The 23,938-nt window shown below is 39.3% G+C and overlaps 1 protein-coding gene across 2 annotated transcripts in view; it reads left to right on the forward strand.

Moving 5' to 3' along the window:
- Positions 1-910: 910 nt before the first annotated feature.
- Positions 911-23,938, forward strand: part of LOC121868821 — a 35,054-nt gene continuing 12,026 nt past the window's right edge. The window contains exons 1-6 of one of the 2 annotated variants that reach the window (XM_042369784.1): positions 911-996; positions 2,368-2,522; positions 6,648-6,830; positions 10,663-10,834; positions 19,859-20,113; positions 22,238-22,423. In XM_042369784.1, coding sequence (XP_042225718.1) covers positions 2,385-2,522; positions 6,648-6,830; positions 10,663-10,834; positions 19,859-20,113; positions 22,238-22,423 — 934 coding nt within the window. In that variant the 5' untranslated portion in view covers positions 911-996; positions 2,368-2,384. The other variant, XM_042369782.1, reaches the window with a different exon arrangement.

Consider the following 23,938-nt stretch of genomic DNA (forward strand, 5'->3'; position numbering starts at 1 on the left):
GACCATTCTTGAAGCTCATAGAGGTCTTTCTGTAGCTCTTCACAACCTGTTTGGATATTAATTTCCCTAAATAGCTTGGAGGAGTTTTTATCTTCTGGCATATAATTTATGAAGCAAACAACAACGGGCCCAATACAGTGCGCCGTGGTACCCCGCAGTGTTCTCTGATAATGCAGCTTTAATGGTGATTATGATAGCTTGAAAAGGCATATGCTGTTCATGCAATCTCGCTACAGAGAAGACTTACAAACTCTAGGATCGACTTGCAGAGTTAACTGTGAGATACAATATTGTAAATAAGGTTGAGTATCCCGTTCCAGCTTTATTATAAAAAAAATGTACTAAACTGCGAGGTAATGAGGTTCACCATTCCCACCGCATCTGGTAAAATAGAGAAAATGCAGTGACATAAATTTTGAGTGTGATACATGCCACCCAGCAGGTGTGTTGTACAGTACAACTTGTACCCTTTTTATCTTTCTACAATCCACGTGTCTGGCATGCGAAAAACAATTTTGTAGGTGCTAGATTTGATGGCCCTCGCTTTTATATCCTTATTAATATATGTAGCTTGAGTATTAATTCATGTTTGCATTTGCACCTTTCAGTTGTGCTCGTGATGTGTACATTACATGCAGAAGTACCATTCACACGTGATGCATTTCACCTGTGTTAGTTTACCTGAAACTATGTGAGGAATTTATATCGTTTTCGGCTAATCATTTGTGCTTTTAAAGTTTTCTCCAGAAGGTAATGCCAAAGCTGAAAAAAAATCAGTTTAATATATCAAAAAAGATTTATTTTTTTAAATTATACATAAAATAATGAATACTTGGTACTATTTTCTAATGGAAATTAAATAATATAGTATTTAATAGGTATTTGTTAAAGGCCAGCGAGGCATCATGGCGGGTATAGCTGCCACAGGTCGCCGGGGGCCATCACTTCACCACTTCTCCCTTTGTGTTGTGATATCGAACCGATTTCATCTATTAGGTACGAAACTTATCTTGTAGACTGACATAAAGTACTTTATATACTAACCTGTGAAGAAAATAAAGACGCTCCATTTCAGCTAAAACTTTAGGGGATATTTTTGTTCGGTAAAACATGAGGATTGAAATATTCTGGACGCCGACTGAACAATACCGTCTTACAGATAATTGAACTTGTTCAGGTGACATATGCCTTATGATCCTGTAAACACCGTATACTACTCTCAGCATCAACTATAGTACGTTTCCAAGTAAAATGACACAATAATGTGATATGGGAGTTGGATTAAAGAGTATGGGGGCGCGAGAATGTTAAAAAGTTGTGTACATAGTGTTGAAATATATTTAAAATTGGCTCTCAAACAATATTGTTTGAGAGGTGGGCTGGAAATACCCGTGTACAAAATAACTATATGATACTAAACCCATTTAACCAGGTCTAAACCATGTAATTGTTGAGTTGGTATATTTTGTGTGGCAGGGTTGTTCACTTGAACTATGTCCCAACTTGGAGACATTCACGGTAATAGTGGAGGAGTGCTTCTTACCTCAGGAAGACAAAAAGGAAACAATAATTGATGATCATAATTACTCTAGTTTCTTTAGATAGGTTTGGATAATTAGTTTTAGGAACGATAAATTATAAGATGTGGATATTTGTCTGGTTGTTGGTTACGAAGGTTATTAGAATAACACTAGAAGAGTTAATAGTATTGGACGAAATTTTTTGGAAATGGTTAAACTATCCATTAAATAGATAAATGGAAATGACAATAAATTTAGTGTTGTTAGGTATGTTTTAAAATGAAATTTTCTGGTAGGTCAGGTCAGGTCAGGTCAAGTTCTAATACGTTCTGTATATTCTTGTTTCCATTGACCATTATTTATGGAATAGATTGTAAATAACATTTCCACAAAGTTTTGTCCAAGTCTATCGACTCCTGTTATTCTAAAAAAAAAAAATAATACTAAAATACCTAACCAAATATTTGTGTTTAGGAGGGAAGTGCTATAGTTGTAAAAAATTAAATTACAGGAAATTATTTCCTTGTCCACAGTTTGCCATTCTCATGCAATTAGAAAGAATTTATTGGTACTTCTCCTTTATACCCATGAAAATATTTTTAACCCTCTGTGTACCAACCTCCCTCTGACCTGAATATAATTGTCTGGTATTAACCAAATTAATACAGTGACGACGGCCCAGAGAAGGGCTACAAGTGTTGTTTTATTGTTATTAAGTACTGTACTGTACTGTACTGTATGTTAGTAGAGTTGTTGTCCAGTCATTCCTCAACTGTGTACTTTTTTATTCATGATCCTGTATTTCTTTGCCTTTGGCTTGGGTAGATAATTTGTGATATCATTGCAGGTTTTGAAATAAGGGTTATGGTGTTTTACCTAATTGGCCTGGGGTTGGGTGATCCCCGAGATGTGACTGTACGTGGGCTGGAGGTCATCAAGAAGTGTGAGCGGGTCTACTTGGAGGCGTACACGTCCATCATCAGTGGTGGAAAAGAGGGATTGGTAAGTTTGGAATTATATTCATGTACATTATCAGAATTGGAATGTGATGTAGTCGGCAGCTACCAAACAGGGAGGTACTACCGCCTGGGAAGATATTGGAAGCATAATGTGTTGTCTAATGGTAGACCCTGCTGCTGCCTTATGGCATCACGAAAATTGTGACCAAGTCCCAGGTTGCTGATCTTAATTTCTGCCTCATTTACACAATTGCAGGGTCTCAATTGTTTCTTTTACTATTGACAACACAACATACAGTACCTGTATATTGTTTCTCTATTGATATATTTTTAAATTTGTGTATTTATTTATGGTTCTTTATTATTACTATTACTATTATAATTATAATTTATATTAAATGTTATTAATTTTATTACGGTATTATTATTTTATTATATCTTCGCCCCCCCCCCCCAGTCCTTGATGTGGATCAAAAAATGACCTGTGCCCGGGTGGGCTAATGCCCGTAAAAAAACAAACAAAATAACTATGGCATTATCGGAGGGCAAACTGGCAATCCTTGCGAGAATTCTTCTCTGACTTCCCTTGGGATGAATGTTGCTTTTCCACTCAGGATGCCTCCGTATGTCCTGACAGCATTGCTGGGGTTATACAGGGTGGTGTGAGTGCATTTATCCCATCTACCAAAACTTTCACTTTGCAATCATGGTTTGATCGCTCCTGTTCTCTTGCTTGTAGGGAGAGAGATAGGGCATATCAAGCTGTAAAACTGTCTCCTCCTCCTATTGCCCACTCCTCTTTCATTACTTCTAGGAATCGTTGTAAGGCTTTTCTTCGTAGGGCCAAGTAGAATTTTTTCTAAAAAGAAAGACCGCTGACCCAACAAACTCTTCCTCTAATAAATCCTTCTGGTCCTTAACCAAAAACATCTGTAATAACTTCTGCACTCCCTCTTTTTCTCGTCTCTTCTGACCTGATAACTCTATAGCCAACTCTCCCCCTGATAAAGCCAATCTCTTTGCACCTAATTCTCCTCTAACTCCACCTTAGACGATTCCAACTCTATCACCCCTGCTCCAACTGAACATATGCACTTTCCTATGACCTCACCTCGTAGGGTTGCCGGTGTGTTATCCAGGTTGGATGTGAGTAAGGTGCATGGACCGGGTGGAATACCTCCTCATGTTCTGAGGGAGTGTGCTGAAGCTCTGGCCCCTGTGCTTGCTCGCCTCTATCACCTTTGCCTCAAAACCCAAACTTTTCCTTCTTCTTGGAAGCATGCCTTGGTTCAGCCCATCCTGAAGAACGGTGACCATTCTAACCCCTCCAACTATCGCCCCATTGCCCTAACTTAAACCCTTTCTAAGATTTTCGAAACTCTCTTAAACTCTCATTTTCTCTGTCTGATCAGCAATATGGCTTTCGCCAGGCGAGATTTACTGGTGATCTGCTCTCTTAGGGATTATGAGTAAACTTTCGGTGTGGCCCTCGACATCTCCAAAGCATTTGCCAGGGTATGGCACAAGTCTTTGCTTTCTAAACTTCCCTCTTATGGTTTCTCTCCCCCACTTTCTCTTAATCTCTAGCTTCCTTGAGAACCGATCCATGGCAGTTGTTATCGAGGGATCGATCTCCCGCTCTTTCTCTACCAATAGTGGTGTCCCACAGGGTTCTGTTCTTTCACCTAATCTCTTCCTTCTTTTTATCAATGATTTACTTCACACAACGACTAACTCATCCATTTTTACGCTGATGATTCTGTTCTTCACTCTTCTTCACAATTTCCCCTTTCCCCTAATTCTCAAACTAGATCTGTTTCTAGAGCTGATATCATTTCATCTATTAATGTGGATTTGTGCAGCATCTCCGAATGGGGAGGTACAAACTTGGTTTAATTCAATAGCAATAAAACTCGGTATTTACCAATTACACTTTCCAAATTAGATGATCTGCCACCAATTACATTTGAGGAAGCAATCATTCTGCCAAATTCTAAAATGGATATGCTAGGCCTCACCATTTCCTCTAATATGTCCTGGAAGCCACACATGCACAAAATTGCTAAAGCTGCCTCCTGAAAGCTGGGAATGCTGTACAGATGCCGTAGTTACTTCACTCCTGAGCAGTTGCTTCAAGTTTATAAGGGATTCATTCGTCCTAACTTGGAGTACTGCTTTCATATCTGGGGTGGCTCTTCTTCTGTCCAACTGTTAGATAGGGTGGAATCAAAGGCATTTTGTCTTATTAAATCTCCTTTAGTTGATAATCTCTCTTCCTTTTCTCTTTTGCAGGTACTTTAACAGGCAATGTTCGGTGGATTTGGTATCCTGTGTACTGCCGGCAAGGCCATGGGCTCATAACACTCGTCTTGCCTGCGGTGCCCACCGTTTCTGTGTGGATGTCGGTCACACTAGAATAACCCGTTATAGTGCATCCTTCTGTGGAATGCTCTGCCTTCTTCTGTGTTTCCATACTCATACAATCTGTTTCGCTTTAAAAATCTGGTTTTCCTGCATCTTCGTGGTGGAGATCAATATACAGGTAGTTCTGCTATAACGCGATAATTGTGTTCTTGTAAAATATCGTGTTATAGAAAATCGCGTAATAGAAATAACAGGGCTTATGGAGAAAATAGGGTTAGGTGCAGATTACTCGAAATCGAAAAAATTTAGTAGTTAGCGTAACACAAAGGATAGCACAGTCTAAATAAATGTTACATTCATATCTAATAATGAAATCATACAGTAAATGTAACACTTTACCTTGAAAAAATATGAATGTAACTTGATGGGGGAGAAGGGTGATTTTGAGGTTGATAACATCGAGCTTCTCTTCAAGTGTTATATCCTTTCTTTTTCGATCATCACCGGGAATTCTATCACAAGAACGCTTCTTGGAGATATTCTTCTTCACCATATTCACAGTTTATACCACAAAATTGGAGAAATAGTAAGCAAAAATCGCGTTATAGCAAACAAGCGTTCGCGTTATACAAATATCGTTCCTAATTCATAAATCGCGTTAGAGCAAATTCGCGTTATCAAAACAAGCTTTATAGCAGAACTCACTGTACTGTATTTGTAATCTTTTTCTTTTCTATTTTAAATTTATTTTTCCTCTTATTTTTTCGCTCCCCCAGGCCCCGTTGTGGGTCAGTGACCTGTGCCCCGGTGGGCTATTCCCCGTAAAAAAAAAAAACTGCTGTACAGTGTTTGGGTGAAGAAGGTTTGCAAGTTCATGCTTTTTAAACATCCTCATCAAATTTTAATTTAAACTTGGCAATATATTTTGGTTATGGTGTTTGTGTCAGCATTCAGACTTTTAATCACTCGAGCCAAAACATTTGCTCCTCGTGTATTGCAAATTAGCATACTACTGTTTTGATATAACATATTTTAACTTTATTAGACAAAAATTTTCATTTATCATATGTAAAATTCACACCTTCAATATATTTAGGCACATGTCAGTTGATGCACAGCCATGAGAGAGAACACAAACGCACACTAATATCTTAAAAAATCACTCCATACCACATACCACATAAAGAGTTGTAAATCGCTGTGATAGGCTGAACATAGAACATATACAGTCTCATATAAGATTCTTCGAATACTGTTTTTGACAGCTGGGAACTCAAGGCCGTTTGTTTACTATAGTACGTAGTATAATATAATACGAAACAACAAAGCCCAACCTTTAAATTAAGCAACAGGGAACTAAGTAACCAATCACCGATAACTCTTACATTTATTCTTAATATTTACTGCGTGCTATAGTAAACAAACGGCCTTGAGTTCCCAGCTGTCAAAACCAGTGTTCGAAGAATCTTGAACGAGACTGTACGTACGTGCCTCTCAAATGAGGTGTTACGGATATTAGTGACGACCTTGCAAAAATCTGGTTTTGAGAAAATGGATTTCAAAGTTTTTCTACACAAGAATTAAAGTAATTCAGCCAAACATGATACTAGTCAATTTTCAAGGGGATTGTACCCTATTTTGGGGAAATGTGTGGGATAAATTTTGGTATGGAAGGAGTAAATTTTCATCTTTTATCAGTGTTGTTTCTCTTCCTGGTGTTGCAACAAACTCATTCGAGACAAAAATTTTTGTGTAGCTTCTCAAAGTGGATGAACAGTTATAATTGTCTGATGTTATATTCCAGGAGAAATTCTACGGTCGTGAGGTAATTTTAGCAGATCGGGAGCAAGTAGAGCAAGCATCCGATGACTTATTTGTGGGCGCGGGATCTAGCGATGTTGCCTTACTGGTGGTTGGGGATCCTCTTGGTGCCACTACACACACAGACCTTAAGCTGCGTGCCCATCAGTTGGGTATCCCTATCGAGGTGAGTTTTCTGTGGGATATTTTACTTGCTTTCTTTCAAGAGGGAATTTCTAGTCATTGTTTTGTTTATATTTCGGTAACATATTGTCATGCCCTGGGGAGGGGGCAAACTAACGGGTGTCACATTTCATTTTGTACCTGATGATTTTCTAATATGAAGAAAATGGGATATTAAATATGGTACAGTAATTATTATGCTGTGAGCATGTGCGTAACACCCGGGCAGTCTGTTGTGTTATTTTAAGTCAGAGTAATCTAATGTTTTTCTTGTTGCAAATTGTGTAACAAATTCGGTGTTGGTGATGAAATTTGTTCAGACTATGAGTAAATGGGACTGATTTTACGGCATCCGTCATATGAGAGTAATAGCTGTGTTCAGAAATAACCAACTGAACAGGTTGGTTATTTTGAATTTGATTTAGAATTAAATAAAGGCAAATATCTTGGGTGATATTAAGTGGAACGTGACAGCTGGGTGGACTGAGAGTACCTCGGGAGCGTACCAGTCACCCACAGGACAAGAGGTAAACGCTGTATCCACTCAGCCTCTACACTCACAAATGAGTCCAAAATTATGAGTGAATAGGAATAATTAGTACCTTCAGGGAAATTAAAGCAAAGTAGACAAACTTATGTTGAATTGTGTTCATTTCCATGCAATAAAAGTTCATAGTTTAAGAATCACTGACTTACTGCATATTCATGTCTAGTTCCACCCCTGAATTTGTGGTAAAATATTGACTTTTTCATATACCTGAGTATAATCTGACCCTAGCCGTCGAGAAATATTGGTATAATCGTAGCCAAGTTTTGTAGCAAGACACAAGATTCTCACCAACGTGTCTTGATCTTGATCACCACCGCAACAGCTGACACAATGAACAGTGTTACCAACACTGAAACTAAATATTACCATAGTTACCAATTCCTCTTTATAAATTTTGCTAGATACAACTCCTAAAATTAGCTTTAATTGCACACTGCTATATCAAAACTTAAATTGTAGGCATATAAACAGCATTAAGAAAAGCATATAAATTGCATTAATGAAAGCGAAAAAACAAAAATTATACAAGTTATCGTACACACTGCATCACAGTCTCGGGAATACTGGTCATTTGGTCTCGACACCTGCCATAACACTGCACCTACACTGCCTCTGCCTACCCCAAGCAAAGGTGCTCCCATACTCCGCCAACACTAGTATTTGAAGAAATTTATATTCCCTTTGTTTTTGACCTTATGATAATTTTTTTCTCTTTTTTTTGGGGGAGGCATATCCTGTATAGGTAGAATTCTTTGCATGTAACGAGCAAAAAAAAAAAAAATAATAATAATAATAATAATAATAAAGTATACTGTATCTAACATAGCATACAGTTCACAGGTGAGGAATGGGTGAAAATCTCCCAACAATATAAACACACGCAAAGGAAAAACAAAAATTATGGTAAATCTTTATTTGCATCAGGTAATTGAAGATTTAAAGGGCCATATATAGTAGCAACATACAGAAAAAATATAGAGGTAAAGTAGACAAGCCCAGGATAAAGCAGCTTACCGATAATGTTAGTCTACTGCGAGTATGTACTGATGTACTGTACAGGTAAGCTATTGTTCACTGTAAATGACCCACAAAAATGTGATAATTTTAACCACTCTATAATATTATTCCTATACAGTATAGTCCAACCCACTATATTTTGCTTAAGAATTTGATCATAAAAACTCGAACTGTACTCAAGTATTTACGGTAAATTTAATGTACAGGAGGTCACAGATCTTGTATCAGTGCACTTTGTTGTGTTTTATCATCAATAGTATATAACATCAAAGTCCCTGTGATACAGGTTAAGGTCACAGGAAGGTCAAAAGTCTTAACATCGTCTAGCAGGTAATTCTCAGAAATGACGTTTTAAAATCCCTTGAATTTGTTTGATCGTTAGACAATGTGCAGAACACCAGATTTCAAAAGTTAAGTCACTGTAGAAGGTCCTGGGTCAACACTTTGTGCTGCAGGGCATGTGTGGCAACAAACGTGTTTCTTGTTTTTACCAACACAGTATAGTCTCGATTTGCGCGGATTTCCTTTACGCGGTTGGTCATTTACGCGGCACCTGGCCAGACCGGCAATTATTAGTTACGCGGTACATTCCATCATTTACGCGGGAAGCGGTGCGGGCAGGGTGCGCACAAGGTCGCCCAGTCAACAAAACATTACCGAGTTCTTCACCCACCACAGCCAGCCCAAGTCAGTGATAGTGAGGATATGGACTTTGAGGGGTTTGACAAAGAGGCCCTGCAAGCCTCTGTGGTGGATAGTGATACAGGTGATACAATTAATTCAGGTGAGAGCCAATAATCTGCCCTCTGCCTCGGAATCAACCCCTCATCCCCGTGTGCCCAGCCATCTCTTCTACTAACGTAAGTGTTAAAAAACCTAATACAGTGGGGTATGCTATAACGAATCTAATTGGTTCTAGAACCTTGTTCGTTATAGCATTCGTTCATTATAGGATTAATCCGTTCCAGGCCCCCAAATACAGCCACTTAACACTGAAAAATATAATATAAAATTGTAAAAATTGTAAGAAAGTGCATAAATATGCATCTAAACCCCTGAAATAAAGAATATCATTAATATTTGTAATAAAAAAACAATAAATTAGAAAAAAAAAGAAAAAACAATTAAATAATGTTCGTTGTAGGAGTTTCGTTCGTTATAGCATTCTCAATTTTATAGGTAAAACCGTTCGTTATAGGAATATAATAATAATAATAATAATAATAATTATTAACGGTTTATTGAAAAAGTTCTGCAGCCCGAAGGCTGAAAATATACATTGGACATAAATGACTTATTACATACATTGGTGGTTTAACAAAAGCCTTCATTAGAGAAAGGTAAAGGAACATACAGTGAACATACAGATTAATGTAGGTGTTGAACAGCAAACTCGTAGTGTAGTAACTCCCTCCCAGATGGTGTTAGGAGGAACCTCACGTGGTGTAGTAGTTCCCTCAGATGGTGTTATGAGGGGTCTCACGTGGTGTAGTAATTCCCTCACAGATGGTGTTATGAGGGGCCTCACGTGGTGTAGGAACTCCCTCACAGATGGTGTTATGAGGGGCCTCACGTGGTTTAGTAACTCCCTCACAGATGGTGTTATGAGGGACCTGATGTGGTGTAGTAATTCCCTCACAGATGGTGTTATATGAGTGAGGTGTGGTCCCAGGCCTTCCTATCGTAGACGGATTAACACATCGCTGGTTGTTGTTGGGTCGTTATCACTGGGTACCTGGGACCTCACTGTGTGAAGGTTAACTTGGGTACGACTGTTACTGTTGAGTTGTTCTCACTGACTTAAGCACTGTTCACCACTGTTCACCTCTGTTTAACACTGGTTCCATTCCTTTCCGAGATGAAATTGTAACTTCTGGCGAGAACTTGTTGATATTCCGGTGGGGAGGGGGTTGGTATGGGCCAACTTAACAGTTGACCTGGCTGCTCCGAGAGGAGCGCCAGGTACGTCTTGACCCTTCGTTATAGCATACCCCACTGTATTATTGATATTTCTTTTAAATATTAATTGTGTGTGTATACCATCATAAAATTAAGATGTTATTTTTACTACAACGTACGTATTGTGTCGGAAAAAGGGTAGTCTGGGGGTCAGCCCAGTCTTTATTTCTGTTATTTCGTTTACGCGTTTCTCGTTTTACGCGGACCTCCATGGGTTTAATTGTCCGCGTAAACCGAGACTATACTGTATTCTTATTCTCTCAATGTCTTTGCCATAGTTAGCATTATGAAAGGTTTCATTGTTTTTCAGGTACTCAGTAATGCTTCCATTATGAATGCAGTGGGCTGCTGTGGACTGCAGTTGTATCACTTTGGGGAAACTGTGTCTATACCATTTTGGCAGGATGGCTGGGAGCCCGTTAGCTTCTGTGAAAAGATTAATCGAAACCTGCGAAAAAAACTTCACACACTCTGTTTGCTGGGTAAGTAAAAAACTAAGAGTTGTTTGTTACTTTATGGAAAAACCTTTGTGAATTTTTAATTGTGATCAGACTGTTGGCCAGTTTGACCTGGTCAACTGACATATGGGTCAGTTTATATTATTTCCATAATATTAATCATCTTATATATGGTAATGCAGTGATATCACCTTTAGCCGGAATAATTGGTGCAGAGCGGTTCTGCGATTGAGAGATTTCTGGGTATGGAGACAAATTTTTTCATCCCCGAAGAAAATCTCACATCTCTGAATTTTTCCAGGTACTGGTTAAAGGTTTCCGAGAGTCTAAACTCCGCACCTCGCAAACATCACTGTACATGTGCAATGTAGTATTGTAAATAAACAAAATTTACTACTGTTTACCCTGTACACTATACTGTACTCACCAATAGATACTGATATCTTAAGCTTGTGATACAGGCAGGCCAAATTGTGCCCATTTTCCGGAAATGCGCATGATGCAGTCTTCGGAAATTGTTCCTGTGCCTGAAATGGAGAGAACTTTTTCCCCGAATTTCTCGGAATGCTGGAAAAAAAATCTGGCTGTTACAGAGTTTCGGGGATCAAAGATTCTGGTTAACGAAGAGATTACAGGGGCCCCCAAATTCTCTGATTTTTATTTCACGGTCCTCTATTATTTGCGGATGACACTCTGAATGTACCCAAGAATGTCTGTGGGTAGTTTTAAAGTTTCCGTCATTTTTGCGGCTGGGACAGGAAGCCATTCGTTCTAGAGACAGTAATTTCCTTTACCTGAATTGTAAATATGTGTGTGTGTGTGTGTGTGTGTAGAGACACACACACATACAAAACACATACAAATACAGGTACTCCTCTACTTAAGAACGTTCAACTTACAAACTTTCAGAGATACAAACATCATCACTGAGGGGGGGTTACCTGCCAGAACAGGTGTTTAGTGTGGATGAGACTGGATTATTTTGAAGAAAATTCCAGATAGAACAAACATTACCTAAGAGGAGAAGAGTGAGCCAGGTTTTAAGGCTGTATTAAAGGGTATTGCTGTAATAAATATCCATAATTTTTTCATTTTTTACAATAGTATGTTTGGCATCTACAAGAGTAAAGTTGGACTTACAAACAAGCCTTAGGAACGTAATTCGTTCGTAAGTAGAGGAACACCTGTAGATAATAATGGGAAAATATTCTCACAAAAAAACAGAAACAAGTTTATTAAAAATGTGAGTCTACCCTCAAGTCTACTCCGTGCTTTATTACTTTATTAATAAAGCATGGAGCAGACTTGAGGGTAGACTGTTACATTTTGAATAAATTTGTTTCTGATTATTTGTGAAGTGAATTTTCCCATTATTATTTATTTGTATGTATTTTGTGTGTGTGTCTACACACACACACACACACACATTTATACGATACAGGTAAAAGAAATAATTGTCCTAAGGGCAATCACGTAAAGGGAATATACATTTCTTTGCACACAAGTAAAAATGTTCACCCCCCCGGTCAGCAAATTTTATTCGCTTATTTGGTGATTCATAGCCATTTTGAGAACCTAACCACTGTGAATTTGGGGGGCCCTCTGTACTAGTACAGTAATTTATCCAAATGACTGATATTGACCAGGATGTTATACCTAATTACTAAACATAAAAGGATCCAACCTTCTCTGCTGTAGCTTGAACTTCTTTCTACTATGGCATTATTATCAGTGGATGTCCGTCACTTACCATCTTTTGAATGTTTTTCCTAATAGTCCGGGGAAATTAGGAAATAAAGTTGAACTAAATCAAAATGAAATGATACTTGGTAGAAATAGTGAAAATACGTTTCTAAACAGCGTACCAAACATCCTGATCTATCCGAGGTGAGCTTCTGTCGCCATCTTGAAAAAATGGCAGCTGTTTGCAGTTTTTCATGTTTTACTCATTAACTGTTGATTTTTTGAGACATGACAGTTAATAACAAAATAAAAAAGCGCAATATTCTGCACATTTGGGTATTTTCAGCTTTTGTGTAGGATTAAAACTTTCCAAGAAAAAAAAATCTTCACTACTGGCCACACCCCTCGCTATTTATACGTCATCTGGTTCCGGTTTCCACACCACCCATGAGGTACAGTACATGGCGCCTTTTCTTAATGTTGTATCCCCTGTAGGCCTATTCCATGATTAGTGTTTTTATGACAGTTTCATTCGCTTTGCAACCTGTTCAGTACTAGTAGTTACACATGAAATTTGCGAGTCAAATTCAGTGCCGTCGTGATAATTAAGGTCGGTATCAAATGTGCATTCATTATTAGGAGTATCTTTTACATTATAAACTTCCACAGCAAAACTGTCATGGGTTTCAGCATTATTCTTGTCACCACAAAATATCCAACATCAGCTTTGATTCTTATATCCTGTGTATATTACTATATACACTCCAAGACCAATATGAATCTGCGACAGGAAAGATCGTAACCTAACGGCAGAAATAATGTTGTGAGCGATGACATCACACTTTTTCTCAGTTGTTCTTTATCCCTCTTCTTTGTCCCTTTTATGATGACATCTTTCAGAAATGTTTGAAGGGACAGAGGGATCACTTATCTTACATCATTCAGAAGGTCTGCTGGTGGTGGGTATAGTGATATACCCTTTAGTCGGAACAATTGGTGCAGAGCACTTCCGGGGATGAGAGATTTCCGGCTAACCAAACGACTTTCTCAAACCCGGAAAAATTTCTTATCCCTGGAATATTTTCCGGTTCCTGGGAAAAGTTTCCGAGTGTCTAAACTGGACATCTTGCACACACTGACACTAGCCCACTTACCCAGAATGTTTCTGGGTGCTGGGGATGTTTTCTTTGAATCTAAACTACCAGAGTCCATAAATGCAGTTCTAATTAAGTTAGAAACTCCATTTCTTTACTATAATAATCCAGAATAGTTAATCTAAAAGTTTGGTTAAATAAATATGATTAAAAAATAAATATCTATATGATGTAAGCATGAATGAAGCTGTGTGTTACAGCAACGACTGGTATTTTCCACTCCCATGGAGCTGTGGGGGATTAGTGGGTCTCGTGTACCTGACCTGACACAATGTCAGGTGGGGGTTGGGTGGGGGATTAGTGGTGTCATATTACTGACCTTCTGATGGAATGTCAAGTCACCCTTTCTTGGCTGGGGGATTAGTGGGTCTCATGACCTGAAGATGTCTTGAATAAACACAAAACCTAAAGTATTTTTAGAAAGATTGTGATAAGTATAAGTGAGCAAAGTTGTATCCCTTTAACATTACATTACATAACATAACATTTTAAAATATGGAGAGAAAGCAGAAAGGTGCGGGTGATTAGAGAGATGGAGTGGGAATGAGTGTTGCCAAGTGCTCCTCAACAGCTGATATTTAACTCACAGTCACACACACAAATTTGTCACACAATAAGACCCTCACTCCTTATGTCTGCTGTCTTAATTCCCTTGTGAGTGGTGTTGGAGTGTGTGTGTGTGTGTGTGTGTGTGTGTGTGCGTGCGTGCGTGCGTGTGTGTGTGTGTGTGTGTGTGTGTGCGTGCGTGCGTGCGTGTGTTGATGTGTAATGTTTGGCTGAAGAGTGTGGGAGTCGAACCTTTTTGGGGGTTGGGGGGGGGAGGGTCACACGGTCAATTTTCTCCCCCCTTCCTCACTCAAGCGGGGCTAATTGTGATAGGGAGATGTATTTGATACCATAATGATCCTTAATAAATTCTCTATGAAACGTTTCCAATAAGATATCCTTAAACAAAATATTTCTATATTATATAGTGATGGGATTCCATTTTTTTATAAAAAATGTAAGAAATGTTAATACCGGAGTCAGTAAAATCAGTTATAATTTCGTTAGACATTATTTTTTTATCAAAATAATCCTGAATACTTTATCTAAATGTTTGGTTAAATAAATATATTAAAAAAGAAAAGCTCTATGATATGGGTGTGAATATAGCTGTTACTTTTACCCTCTTCACCACTGATCGGCTCGTTAGTCTCTTGGGCGATCGGTCACGTCTCTGTTACACACTTCACTCAATTGACTGTAATACATAATAAATCATGTCCTAACACTTGCAATGAAGGTTGGGTGGGAGATTATTGGGTAACGTTAGTAACCTGACTGAGTGTTGGGTGGGGGATTAGTGGGTCTTTTGATCTGAATATGTCTGGAATGACATAATTTTTTACCTATGAGTTATATACATAGTATTATACTGTATTGTATATGAAAGGTACTTGTATTAATAAGCACAGATTATTACAGTAACGTACACTAGAACGTTGATTTAATGTGAGATACGTTCCAAGAGAGGTCGCTTTTAACCGAATTCGCGCGAAATCAAAGTGTTGTTTCAATGGAATAATTTAGTTTGGTACTTGAGACAAACACAAAATTCTAACAAAGACTTTTATTAACTAGTAAATATGAGAAAAATATATGGTGTAATGATATATATTCAGCAAGCATTCCCTGCAGTCGAGTTGAGAGCTGGACGGTACCGATACTGCGTAGTACCGTCTGCTGCCTCGGGCCACTGACTGAGAGTATACACCCAGATGCACCTCAGCCCATCTCCTAGAATAAACAAAACATTGTTTTTTACAGTCTGTAGTATTATGCTAAAACAAACACTCATAAATCAACATGGCTAAAATTACGGGATGCGAAATGGTCTGTTTACTAGCGAGCAGCTGATGGGAGAGGGTGGTGGCACTGGTGCCACTCACCACCTGCCTCTCATCTGACTCACTTCCTTTCAACTTATTTTTTACTTACTTTATGCTATCAAAAATAGATTTTCAATCACCTTTAGTTAGGCAATTCATCCTCTGAAGATGCAGAGCCCAACTCGACCAGCTCATCATCCACAACACTGTCTAGTGGTGTGGCTGTTGACACATCTGACACGCGGGAAGCACTGGATGACGGCCGTGTCTGCCCAGATGTAGATGGGTCAGCTACCTCAGGAGTTGAAGGAATGGAAAACATTCATTAAATTTTTTAATTTCTACCACATAATTATTACATATCATATACCCAAAACTTAATGTCTATTTTTCCGAGCAATAAACACTGTTTCATAACACTCAGTTTCATAACAAACTCACCTGATGAGGATAATGGACAGAAGAATGAGGTGATTTTCTTCTGTTGCTGGGCCTTAATCAGTTGATCTAGCAGCTAAGAGATGCAGCCCGAGTCAACGCCTCCACCACTTGCATACTGCGTTCCATATCGGGGTCATGTTGCAGTGCAGACTGGGTGGCAGAAGTGACGTGCTGCATAAACTCCCTCGGCTTATGAATTGTCAGTTCCTTCCCCACTGTTTGGGGCTTATCTGTCGCTTCCTCTTCTTCCTTGTGTTTTTTCGCCATCTCCACCATCTCCCAGACTTCTTCAGAAGTGAGAGGATCCTCCATCCTAACAAGCAGTTCAGTCACTTCCTCTTCTTGGATTTCTTGAAATCCTGAATCACCTCTCACCTTCTTAACAAGCTTCATAATGTCTTTCACGTCCTTGCCTTCATCAAAAATCCCTTGAAATCATGGACTACCTCGGTCCACAGATTACGCCACACTCCATTTAGTACAGTTTCTGGCACACTTTTCCACACAAGTGTGATGTTAGTTATGGCATCTTTGATGGTGTAGCCTTCCAAAACGTTGCTGCAGTCATATTGTTGTCCTTGTTCATAGCTTCAGCCATTTGCCTCATGGTATTCTTGAGGTAATATCTCTTGAACAAGGCAATAACACCTTGATCTAGTGGCTGAATAAGTGAAGTCACGTTCGGAGGGAAGAAGGTCAAGTTTACGTCCTTATTCACACTGCACAGGTGTTTGGAATGGCTAGATGTGTTGTCCATGAGAACCAAGGCCTTGTTGCTAAGGTTCAATTTCCTTTCAACTTATTTTCGATGAATGGGGTGGCATGGCTGATGTACCACTCAGCGAAAATATCAGAAGTCATCCACACCTTGTTTGATCGCCAAATTACAGGAAGTTTTGGGATGTGCACATTTTTCAAAGCACGAGGTCTAGCCGAGTGGTGGATGACGAGTGGCTTCATTCGTGCGGTGCCCGATGCATTTGCCATGAGGAGAATCGTCAGTCTGTCCTTGCTGACCTTAATCCCTGGTGCTTTTTCTTCACTCTTTATTAGATAGGTTTTCTTGGGCATTATTTTCCAATAGAGTTCAGTTTCATCACAATTCCACACTTGGCAAGAAGAATAACCATTTTCTAAAACTATATCCTTCAAAACTTTCTTCATATCCTCGGCCGCCTCCTCGTCGGCAGACGCAGCTTCACCTGAAAGCATCGCATTCCGTAGCCCAGTCATTTTGATAAATTTGTACAGCCAGCCTGTACTGCTGTGAACTTACTGTCTTTGAGGGACTTCCCTTTCTTTTCAAGTATCCGAGACTGTATTTTGTAGGCTTGGTTTTGCAGCATGGGGCCAGTGAGAGGAAGTTTTTGGTGCTGCATGTCTTCTACCCATAGCTTAAGTGCTTCTTCCATCTCACCATACATAGCACTCTTCAGGTGGAGTTTACCCTTGGCAACATCTGGTGAAGCATAGGCTGCTCTAATTTTCTTCTCGTTGAGCTTTATTGTGCGGACAGAGCTCTCCGACAGTCCAAATTGACGTCCCACACTTGGCGCATCATTTCCTCGCTGCAGTGCTTCCAGCACCTTGATTTTCTGCTCCAGTGTAATTGCTTGCCTTGATTTCTTGCCCTGTGGGGTAGTTAATGATGTAGTAGCTGGCCTCTTGGACATAGTGGTGATGGTTGATACACGTGGTAGGAGAGATAGTGTCACACAGTATGTCAGGTCACTAGAGCATCAGTGTGAGAACTGAGGGTGTGGGAGGGTGGCAGGCAGCTGTGTAGCGTGGCCAGAGACGCGTCTGGTGGGAAACATTAGGCGCAAGATTTTAAATATGCTGGGGGAGGGTGAGCTCTTCTGTGTGGGATGCCAGGACGTCCTCAATATCCTCTGATTCCAGCTCCTCAAAGCCTGCCTGTCTAGCCAAGCTGAGGATATTCCTATTCACAGCTGGGGCTAAGTCCGTGAATCCCGTAAAACTGTTGACGCACTCAGGCCATTGTTTACGCCACACACCATATCTCTTTGGAGATACAGGTCCTCTCAGGCATCCTCTTCCAAAAGGGACCAGTCTCATCCACACTGAAGACTTGCTTCAGTGAGTAGCCTCCTTGCTGGATAATCCGTTTGAATTCTGGCGGGAATGTCTCGGCAGCAACCGCATCTGAACTGGCAGCTTCACCAGTCATCTTAATATTGTGGAAGTTATAATGACGTTTAATTCATTGAAGCCATCCTTGGCTGGCCATAAAGGTCTCTTCCTTCGATCCTTCACCCTCTTTTACCTTTGTTGTCAAACAAGGATCTGGCCTTCTGCTGGATAACCATAAGGCTCGCAGGGGCATTGTGTTGATTCTGGTCCTTCATCCACATAGCCAGCATCTTTTCCACCTTCTCTTATCACAGTGCTTCTAGTATGGGTCATCTTAGTAGCACTCAGAGTAGTAGCACTTCCAACACTAACCTTAATCTTGTCAGCGTTGGTCCGGATAGTACGCACCGTTGTGGGGGTTAGACCAAGCACAGCGGCTATGTCCACAGCACGTTCCCCTTATTCAAATTGAGCTAATACATCCATTTTCGTATCAAGGGTAATGGTCTTACGTTGCCTCTTCCCTACACTAGCATCAGTAGCACTTGATGGGCGCTTCGAAGCCATTTCGAATGGTTATAGTACAGTTTTAAAGCAAAAGCACTTAAGCACACACGAATGATGTGAAGGCGTAACAGAGAATGGCTTGGGGTCGCTTGGGGACGCTGTGGCGTTCCGCGAGTGAGGGCAGCGCGCCGAGCTGAGAGCGTAGCGCGGCCAGACAAGAGAGGATTATGCGCCGTAGAAAGTAGTCCGTGACGACGCTAAATGACGTAGTATTGGATCACCGAGACGTTAAACAAATTTTTGGTCTTCTAAGGTCAGCGACGCAGTACTGAAACAACTTTAAGCAGTACGACGTTAAGCGAGGTCTTACTGTACTGTATTTTTGGTGTTTCTTATATCATTTATTATTCACCGGAAAATTCGGACAATCGGTGATACAAGTGATACAGGCGAGGGCCAATATTCTGCCGTCTGCCTCGGAACCAACCCCCCTCCCCCCATCCCCGTGTGCCCAGCCATCTCTTCTACTAACGTAAGTGTTAAAAAACCTAATATTATAGATATTTCTCTTAAATATTAATTGTGTGTGCATACCATCATAAAATTAAGATGTTATTTTTACTACAACGTACGTATTGTGTCGGATAAAGGGTAGTCTGGGGGTCAGTCCAGTCTTTATTTCAATTAATCCCATATGTTCTGTTATTTCGTTTACGCGTTTTTCGTTTTAAATGGAGCTCCACGGGTTTAATTGACCGCGTAAACCGAGACTATGCTGTATATTTTTATTATGAATTAGTTCAACATTTGGCATAAAAATTTTCTAATTTTCCTGGACTATAAGTCATCAAGAGGAGATTTAAACCCATTGACATTGTCAGTGTGTTGTTCCATTGCTGGGTCAAACTTTGCAATAATGCCCAACACAAGCTGAGGCCAGTACAGTATTGAAATTCTTAATTTTTTCATGTAGAGAAAAGTCAAGTGTTTTTTACTACCGGTAAGTCTTGCATGTTATTGTATGGAATATACCTTATCTACTAAGATATTTAATGTTGCAGACATATACCTGCAAGAGTCATTTGTTCCTGAAACTGGTGGTTGAGGCAGTTAGGAATTAATCTGTCCCTGCACAGTTATGACCCTAAGCTCTTTAGCTAATACTGTACTATTTACTACCTAAATAGAGAAAAATTGTGAAACAAGGCTACTATTTTGTTGTAAAGGCTGTATGTACATGACAGTTTAGTTAGGTAATATATTTTTTATTTTTATCAGTATATAATTATATATTTCAGATATAAAGGTGAAGGAGCAGAGTTTAGAAAATTTGCTGAGAGGAAGAAAAATCTTTGAGCCTCCACGTTACATGAGTGTCCATCAGGCAGCTCAGCAGTTACTGACTGTGCTGCAGAGACACAATGCTGGTGCACCAGACAGTAGTAGGGGCCCAGGAAATGATAATGAATGGCTCTTGACCAAGGACACCCAATGTGTTGGAATTGTTAGAGTTGGAACAAGTTCACAACACATCATGAGGGGCACTTTAAAAGGTCAGAAATGTGGTTTCTTTTGAGTACTGTAGTAATGATTAATTCCTTCAAAAAAGTTCGGTTGTAGTTGAGTTGGTATATTATAATTGTTACGTTTGTTGTAAAGTAAATGTCAGACATGTCTATATGCCACATATATTGAGTCTCGGATCAAGATTAATTTATTTTTTTGAGGGGAGAGAGTCGCAAGTCAAGTTTTTTTCTATGAATTGCAACTCATGTCTGGAGTCAGCATGGATATGGAACTGTTTTTTGCTCACACAGTGTTTTAATACTGTGTTTAAAAGCTTTGAAATTGAATGTGTAACTGTTTAAATAAATTACTGGTAAGCCTTACTCATCCCTCATCTGTGCAGAGTCTGCTTTACCCTGTTTCTTTGACAGTACAGTATCGCACAAGAATTTGACAATCTAACCAGAAATGTTAGAGTCTTGGTTAACAGTTATACCAAGAAGATATCATAAGAATTAGACTAATTGGCATCTCTGCTAACATGTTGTAGCCAGACAAAGCCCAGCTGCTCAACACACCTCCACCTTACTCACTGCTTGAATAAAACAAAAAATCTTCATTACTAATTGGCTTATATGTTCATAGAATTAGGCATTATTAAGAATTTCTTTGTTACTGTCCTACAACACCACATCTAATCATTTTAAAGTTATATTTTCCACTGGTCTTGTGTTTTGCTGGACCTGATCTGACCCTTTTCTTGTTTGGTCTAGTCATGCTTCATCGCCGGTTCTTGAATTAGGAAACTCGGTGTAAAGTTTGTTTACTTCAGAGTTGTTCACTTGTGTTCTAACTGCATGAACTGCACTGAATGTTGACTTGAAGTCTGTCCCACATTGCTGATTTTTCTTAGTAAGACATAACCTATAGCACCACACCCCAGTAATCTTGTCTGGCAACTGATGAGTGTGGGTGTCTGTTTGACCAAATCAATCTGCTGGCTGTTGGTTATGTGTGAAGCAAATAATGGTTAAGTTGTGTTAGTAACTTTATGGGTGTTTGGTGCTCTTTCTTTAAAAAATACTGCCAGCTCCTTGCCCTCATAATTTGTATGGCCTTGAGCCAGCTCCAATCATCCTTGTAGTGAACCGTTCGGGAATTTCTCCTGCATGAGCTCTAATATTCGGAACTGTCTTCGGAATCCATCTTCAGTCATGTCATATTGCTTTAATAATGCAACTTCCAATTCCTGGTAATCTGAAGCGTTGTCTCCAGACAAATGTGAATAAACCACTAAAACCTTCCTTGCAAGTACAGTACAACACCAAACATGTGTGTGACCACTGATCTACATTAATCCCTGCAGCTGTAGCCCATCTTTCAAATCTTATTAAATAACTATCGGTGTCTTCCTTACCTCAAGAGGATATTGGCAACTGTGGAAACTTTAAATATGATGCCTCCTTGGGGGTTCACTTGGCTGCTTGGAATTCTAATTTCTGTAATTCATGTCTTTGTTCCTTGTCTCTCTCTTTCCTCTCTTTTTCTTGCACCTCTGCTGGTCTTTGCTTTTTCTCTTTCCATCTGTGCTAGTCGCTCTTTTCTCTGAGCTTGTCTTACTTCACATTCATATGCTTTCTTCGGGTGGAAAAATTGAAAAGCACTGTCACTTGTAATACTCAGTGCCTTAATTTTTCAAGTAAATTCTCCATTTTCCCCGGCTGTGTCCTTGCAAAGTCGCCAAATGTCACGTTCGTTGTTAAGTAAATACAGCTAGAATAATAAAATGAAGGAACAGCAGTGTGATATTTAATTACATTGTAGAATTCTTTTTAATCCATAAATAAAACAGTGCAAGAAATCTCTTTGTCTTTAACTCTTCATACCCCCAACACCACAGTGTCTTGGGCAGGATCTCTTCCAGCACCTTGACAATAGGACACTCCCTCATCAAAGACTTATTGTAGTATATAGTGATCTATATCCACAGTGACCTTAATGGGCAGTCATGCATATGAAACTCAATTTCTCTTTATATTATTATCTTATAACATATTTTTAATCTCTTGTGTACGGGCTCCACTCTGAGGTGAATAAAATCTTCTGACGATAGCCAAATAGAATATTAAAAGTGACGTCCCATAGTGAAAGGGTTAATGACTTTATTACAGAGCTAGCAGAGTCTGACCTTGGTGAGCCACTTCACTCTCTTATTGTTTGTGGGGAATGTCACCCTATGGAAGAGGAAGCCTTAACCAAGCTGGCAGCCTATTATGATGGCAGACAAAAGGATTATCACAACTCTACCAGAAAACAAGGAGTTTTTCACATAGTTGGCCTTGGACTTGGACAGCCAGGTTAGTTGTAGACGTAATAAAAGTTATATTCATTGGATAATCCATCATCATCATCATGTTATGAGCATTTACCTGATAGCACTTCTCCATTCTGTGCTGTATCTTGCAGCCTTTCCCTTCAGGTTTTTATTGGAGGTTATTTTCTACAAACTCTCCCCATCATTGTTGGCCTACCCCTGGCTCTCCTCCCTTCACATTCAAACTCGTACATTTTGACCCATTTGGTCTCCTCCATTCTCTCCACTTGCCTGAACCATCTCAGTTTGTTTCTACACAAAATCTCGCCAATACTCTCAATACCCAACTGCCTTTTTAACTCTGAACAGGGTTTCCTCCTTTCATTCTAATTTAAGTTTATTCATAAAATATGGGTTTCTCTTGACATTGTTAACAGTCAACAAATGGCCGAGTCATTACCCTTTTGTATTTGTGCGAAGCAGCAGAAATTTAAAAATTTTGGGTGTACCTTAAAATTAATAGAGGAAGAAGGCACTCAACATCAGGATCCCTCAATTCATATTGTCATCTGGTCACACCTACCAAAATGTGTATAATATTCACCTTTAATTTCACTGTTTAAAAGTTTCTACACCAGTTATTGAGACAGCAACAATGGGATATTATTTGCTCTTGGAAATTTCTTCTTTTTAGCAGCTGTGATGTGATTGAAGTTTGGGGATGCAATGGACATGGTTGTATCCAACATGTTGTTTAAGAAGAGTTTCAGTAGGATGATTATTTATGAGTCAGGTGGAACAAAAACACAGGTTGATAATATTTTTGTTAGGAAATCGGATAGGAAGTTTTATTTTGGGATGTAAAGGTTATAGCAGGGAAGAATGTGTCCTGCAGTACAGATTGCTTGTATGTGACATGTTGCTTAAAAGGTGAAGAGAAAGGAAGGTGTAAAGGAGTATGTTCCAAGAAGGAGTGTGTGTGTAAGTTGAAGGAATTTAATGTAAGAGAAGCATTTCATGCCAAAATAAGGATGTTCTGCTGAGAGTGCCTGACAAGATGTGGGGCTGGACAAAGAGCCCAGCCAGACATGCAATAATATGGTGATGGTGATGAAGGAGAAAAAGAATATCGTATAAGGCTAATAGAGAGTACCCAGGTTAAATCATAATTAAAAATGTCTTAAAAGTATATAACACGACTGAGCCAGCAGTACAGGTAACTCGCGTTTTACACCAGTTTGATTTTAGCATTTTTTTGGAATAACGTGATTGTTCAGTTAATATCAAAAGCTAATTTACGCGCCCCTTTTTTTAAGTGACGCGTTCAAGACAGTTTAAATTTGCCGCTTGTATTCGCCTGGTCGCCTGGCTGGAGTCGCGTGTGATGCCTGGTGAGGTGCTTGTAAGTTATTACCTGTACTATAAAGTTGCAGTTATATCAGCATCAACGATTTTAATATTAATAATAATAATAATTATTATAATGTAATAATAAAGATTATTACCACTAATGATGAAGATAATGAAGATAATGAAGTATTCTGTTCAACAACTGTGA

Source organism: Homarus americanus, unplaced genomic scaffold, assembly GCF_018991925.1.
Source record: "Homarus americanus isolate GMGI-L3 unplaced genomic scaffold, GMGI_Hamer_2.0 scaffold30535, whole genome shotgun sequence".
NCBI classification, from domain to species: Eukaryota; Metazoa; Arthropoda; class Malacostraca; order Decapoda; family Nephropidae; genus Homarus; species Homarus americanus.